The sequence below is a fragment of the Hipposideros armiger genome, unplaced genomic scaffold (genome assembly GCF_001890085.2).
Source record: "Hipposideros armiger isolate ML-2016 unplaced genomic scaffold, ASM189008v1 scaffold_395, whole genome shotgun sequence".
NCBI classification, from domain to species: Eukaryota; Metazoa; Chordata; class Mammalia; order Chiroptera; family Hipposideridae; genus Hipposideros; species Hipposideros armiger.
In genome coordinates, this window is record NW_017731745.1 from 583754 (window position 1) to 589251 (window position 5498).

The 5498-nt window shown below is 41.3% G+C and overlaps 1 protein-coding gene across 2 annotated transcripts in view; it reads left to right on the top strand.

Annotated features, from left to right (window-relative positions):
• Positions 1-5498, top strand: part of SRBD1 (S1 RNA binding domain 1) — a 216577-nt gene that overhangs the window by 22081 nt on the left and 188998 nt on the right. The window contains exons 1-2 of one of the 2 annotated variants that reach the window (XM_019663550.1): positions 13-116; positions 2366-2445. In XM_019663550.1, the coding sequence (XP_019519095.1) occupies positions 102-116; positions 2366-2445 (95 nt within the window). In that variant the 5' untranslated portion in view covers positions 13-101. Of the gene's footprint in view, positions 1-12; positions 117-2365; positions 2446-5498 lie in introns of those variants that run through there. The other variant, XM_019663551.1, reaches the window with a different exon arrangement.

The window sequence follows — 5498 nt, forward strand, 5'->3', positions numbered from 1 at the left end:
TTTCGCCGCCAGTCAGAGAGGAGAGAGGCGGGACTTCCGGTGTTTGAAAAACTTCCGGCGGGAACCGGAAGACACACTCGCAGACTCTCCGGCCCTCCGACATGCCGGGCGGGAAGGTGAGCTGAGCGTCTGCCTTGGCGGTCTTGGAGCCCGGCGTCCGGGCTCCGGTATTTTGGGGACCATTTAAAAAGCTCTGAGTGCTCATTTGTGAAGTAATATCCCGTTTTGAAGTGAGAAGTTTCGTTACATTTTACTGTCTGCGGTCTGTATCGTGCAACCTACACCCTAAAAACCCCTCCTAGCTTGCCGCGTTATCAGCTGGCGCGGCTTAGCCCAGTTGCAGTTCTGAGGGTACAGAGGCAGACAAAGGAAAGCCCGGGGAAACCTAGATTGTTTTTATACTTCAAATTTTCGGAGATGGGAGAGGCAGCACTTTTCGCTATCGGATCATGGCTGAATCAATTGCATTCTCAGCGGTGTGCCTGGCATATAGGAGGCACTAAATAACTGTTACGGAAAGGAATGAATGGGAACTCTAGGCAACTTTCCTCGACCCTCCCACAATGACAACCTATCATTAATATAATGTATGTGGAGTGGGAAACATGCCTAGTCTTGGTGTTTGGGGCTCTGGGTTCTAGTCCTTATTCTGCCACAAAGCTCTTGCCTTTGAGTAAACCATTTAACCTCGCTGCTATTTTCTGACTCAGAAAATAGCAAGACTGATTTCTGAGGCTCTTTCCAGCATGAAGTGGATGGAGTAGGGCATCTAGAGAGACTCCTTTGCCGCAGACGCCTTACTTACACCCAGCCCTTAACTCCCTTCATTCTTGGTTCCAAAGTATCTGTGATTTTTTTTTTCTCTTTTCTTTTTGAGGATACTGCAGAGAATGTTGGGTTGGTGTTTAAATGCTCTCACTGCTCACTTGATATTTTAATTTTTTATGTAGTGAAATCTGTTCATCTTTTTGGCTTTTGAGTCATGACTAGGAAAACCTTTATTCCCCCTACCTCCACTCAAAATTATGAAAGTAGTCTTCTCTGTTTTTTTTTGTAGTTTTATCTTGTACATTTTAAATAATTAGTCAATGTGGAATGTATTTTTGTTCATGGTGTGGCAGTAAGAATTTAACACTTGTTTTACTCCAGAGGGATAGTTGGTTGTTTTAATACCACTTATTAAATAATCCATTTCTGCCCTGGTTTGAAATGCCACCCCATCATACACTAACTTCCTCGGTTCTTGTTTTTTTGTAGTAAAATACGTATAGCACAGAAATCCTGAGTTACCCGATCCTTTACGATCAGTATCTAAAAGCACTCATTTGAGCAAGAATGACCTGCATAAACATAAAGTTCCAAAAAGTGGGTGAAGGAAAAAAATGGAAGGTTATCCTGTCTACTTCCTGGGGACTTTTCCTTTTGCTCGCTTGGTTTCTTTTGGGCGGTCTCCGGCCCAACAACTCTGCACTTGCTGAACTCAGTTGAGCTGTAGCAGCCAGAACATGTTCCCGTTAGTCACAGCCCTTTGGTGTTTCTATGAAGCTTCTTTTCCTCTTCCAAGTGGAAGTTAGAGCCAGAGGCATTATAACATGACTGGTTTAGGAACTTGTTTAAGGAGTTCTAAGTATGTCAGAGTCTAATGTAGTTTTTATGATTTGACATACATTGTTTAGATAATTTATCAGCTAAAGTAAATTTGTTTACTTCCTATATCACATGATGTCTCTTATTTGAGGTTTTTTAGAGCTGGGACTTTGAATTTGGTAAATATTATTTAGTGGCACTAGTGATTGTTTTATTTAAATATTGTGAACTTGTATTATAAAGGAATGGATTCTTGTTTTAGGAATAATATGGTTGCTTATATAGTCAATCAACATTTATGATTATCAACTTTGTAGATAGATTTCTTTATACTGTAAGAAGATATAGAAGAAGGAACATATTTTTTATACTCATATAGTTTAATATATTTTATAGATACAGTTTAATAAAGACTTTATAATTTGCTGTGTGATAAATCATCAAAAACACTTGCTGTATACCAAGCATATAATTCTAAAAAGCTATGAATTATCACCCAAAATATAGGAGCTTATGTTTTTTCAAAATGGTCCACACTCATCAGGCTTTTGAAACCATTGGAAGGATGTTAGCTGTTCTTATGATTGGCAGCCACATAGGAGGGGAAACCAGTGTTTGGGCTTAAGAATGATCCTCATTTTTTTCCCCTTATAGCATTTTCTAGCAGCAGAGCTATTAGAGGGTTAGTTTTGCGTAGCATATAATTTTGTAGACAACGTAAGTGCTCAGTTATTCACGTGATTCAGATCATGCTGATTTCATGTTCTGTTTCTTCCAGATGTCGTCATTGCCAAGAAGAGCAAAAGTAAAGGCCCAGACAGCAGTCTCCAATGATGAATTTTCTTCTTTCTCTGAGTTGTAAGCATATTGTTTTTTTGTTTTTGTTTTTATGAGGGTGGGAGGATAATGTCTATTTTAAGGAATTAAAAGCATTCTTCACTAACTTCTTGAGTCATTCAGGTTGAAGAAGGCTGTCTTTTTCAATCATTCATGCAAGACATGAATCACTGAATTCATGCTGTGTCCCAGGTTCTGTTTAGGTATTGGTGATAAACTGTTGAAAAAGGAGAGAAGAGAAACTAAGCAACTGAAAATATAATGTGATATTTACACTAGAATGTAAGCTGCATGAGAGCAGGGAATTTTTTATACTGCTTTAGAGCAAGGTTTCTCAATCTTGTCACCATCGACAGCATGATTCTTTGCTGTGTGGGGACTGTTCTTTGCATTGTAAGATGTATAGCAGCATCTGTGGTCTCTATCCACTAGATGTCAGTGGTCTCCCCCCAACCCCTTACCCTAGTTTTTACAAAAATGTCTGCAGACATTGCCAGATGTTCCCTGTGGGGACAAAATTGTCCCCGGTTGAGAACTTCTGTTTTAGAGCGCCATAGTAGGTATTTAGAGTGACCTGAAGATATTTGTTAAATAAATGACTGGTTAATGTTAGGCAGTATTAATACTGTAAAGAAACATAAAGCAGGGCAAGGGATAGAGAACATAGTGAATGATTGTAGTGTGGGGACATTTTGGATACAGTAGTCAGGAAAGTTCTTTTGGAGGATGTGGCAAGAGATGTAAATGAGATTTGGGAGTGCAGCTTGCAAAGATCTGAGGAATGAGTTTTCCAAGTTGAGGGCACAGCAAGTGCAAAGACCCTGAGGCAGGAATGAGCTTGCTGTATTCAGGGAACAGCAAGACCAGTGTGGTCAGACCAGAGTCACCAAGGCAGAGAAGGACTGAAAGTGAGATGGGAATGGGTGGGATCTAAGGCTATGACAACATGTTCGGGTTTATTTTAAGTGGGTTGGGAGGCCACAGGACGGTTTGGGCAGAGATGTGACATGATCTTGTTTACTATTGTAAAAGATCATTCTGGATTCTTGATTACATTCTGGATTACACTACAGGGGAGTAAGAATATAAATGGGGGATCAGTTAGGGAGATTATTATAGAAACCTAGTGTCCTAGAAGTGAAAGTGGTGAGACGTGGTCTAATTTGGGATGTATTTTGAAGGTAGAGTAGACAGGCTATATGATGGATTAGATTTGGGGTATGAAGGAAAGAGGAATTTGGGGAAGACTGGAGGAGGGGCAGGTGTGAGGGTGGTGAAATCAGGAGTTTCGTTTTGGACTTGGTAAGTTTGAGATGATTGCTAGACAGCCAATGAAAGTGGGCATACAAATCTTGAGCTCAGGTCAAGTTGGAGATATAAAATTGTGATTCCTCTCTGTTCAGCTGTAGGATAAGGTCATCTAATAAAAGAGCATAGAGAGCAGAGAAGAGGGCTGAGGACTAAGTGTTAGATCCCAACACTGAAAGGTTGGGGAGAGGAGGACGGGAAGGCAAAGGGTCTAAAGAGACTCTGCCAGGAAAGCGGGAGGAAAACCAGAGGAGTGGTGTTCGTGGAAGGTGTGAAAGACATGCTCTGAGGAGTGAGTACCAGATGCTGCTGAACGGTAACTATGGTGAGTAATGAGAGTTGACTGGCTGTCTTAGAACTGTGCATGTATATAAAATAATACCTGTACTAAGTATTTCTTCATTATAACTGAAAGCACTTTTGTGCCTGTCGTGTAATCTTTGTAATATTCCTGTGTGAAATAGGGTTAGTACTCCTGCTTGACCGATGATGAGACTGAGGTGGAAAGAAGTCATTCTGCTCAGTTTTGTGATAGCATGAGGAGTGGAACGCTGGGTGTTTTTTTTTTAAGATTTTTATTGGGGAATTGGGGGGTGGGAACAGCGCTGGGGAATTGGGGGAAGAGGAACAGACAAGTTGCTGTCCTTTTGTTAACTTCAGTCTAGTTGTGGAGGACATTGTTTCACCAGCCTAAGATGACACCATCATTGCGCTCTTCCCGGGCGAGGCAGATCAGTCACCGGCTTCTGGACGGCCATTCACGCTGGCTGGTGGCTACACATGGTAGCCCATGGCCAACCCACTGCAGCAGGGGCTGCATCTTACACCTTCGCCAGCGACTCACGGCAGCCCAGCTCCAGGTTGAGCCGTTGTTCAGCATCTTAGCTGTAGAGGGCAGTGTCACTGACCCTCATATGTGGGATCCGAACTGGGGCCCTCTAGTGTCCCAAGCCAGCTCTTAACCAACGCGCCACTCGGCCGGCCCAGAACGCTGGTTTTTTGATCCCTTGGTTTTCTAATTGTAATTCCTTTCAATTCTACTGCTATTGTGTTATGTTAGTTTAATGATTTTTTGGGGTTTGGGAGTTTTTTTAGCTTACTCTTAGGCTTTAGTTAGTTAGCATCCATCTCTCTTAGAGGCTATCAGTGGCTTGACCTATTGTAACTATGGTCTCCTTGAACTTAAGTTAGCTAAGCAGTCATCCAATCAAGGCTTTTGCCTCTAGGCAGAATTTAAACCATGAAGAAAGCCAGACATCTCTATTCACTAGTCCCAGTGAAGGAAGCAGTTGTCCTTTCCACCAATATTGACCTTTTACTTGAGGGGTAGAAATAAAATTAACTAGTTTGACAGGAGCATGATGTTCCTTTACCAGAGTTCACATGCCTGCTTTTTTTCTGCTGTTGCTGTGAGCTTGATTCTTGCGTTGTTAGAAAAGTACTGTAGCTGTACCTGGTCCAAGCCTAATCAAGAAACAAATCCATTCTATGAAAGGGGAAAAAAAAGGTAATTAAAACAGTTGGAAGGGCCTTAGTGCTGGCTTTTTATGTAATCAAGGGTGTTTCCTAGAGCTATTTCCCACTCCTTATATTGGTTTGAATAACTTAATGCAATTTAATGAATTGGATTAGCACTTAGGAAATTATTTAAGTGCTTTTCACTGTTAAAATAGAAAACCTCACAATTACTATGGTGTGACATGACCTAATAAATTGCTTAAATGATTTTCCTATGTCGAGAGAGAGAGAGAGAGAGAGAGAGAGAG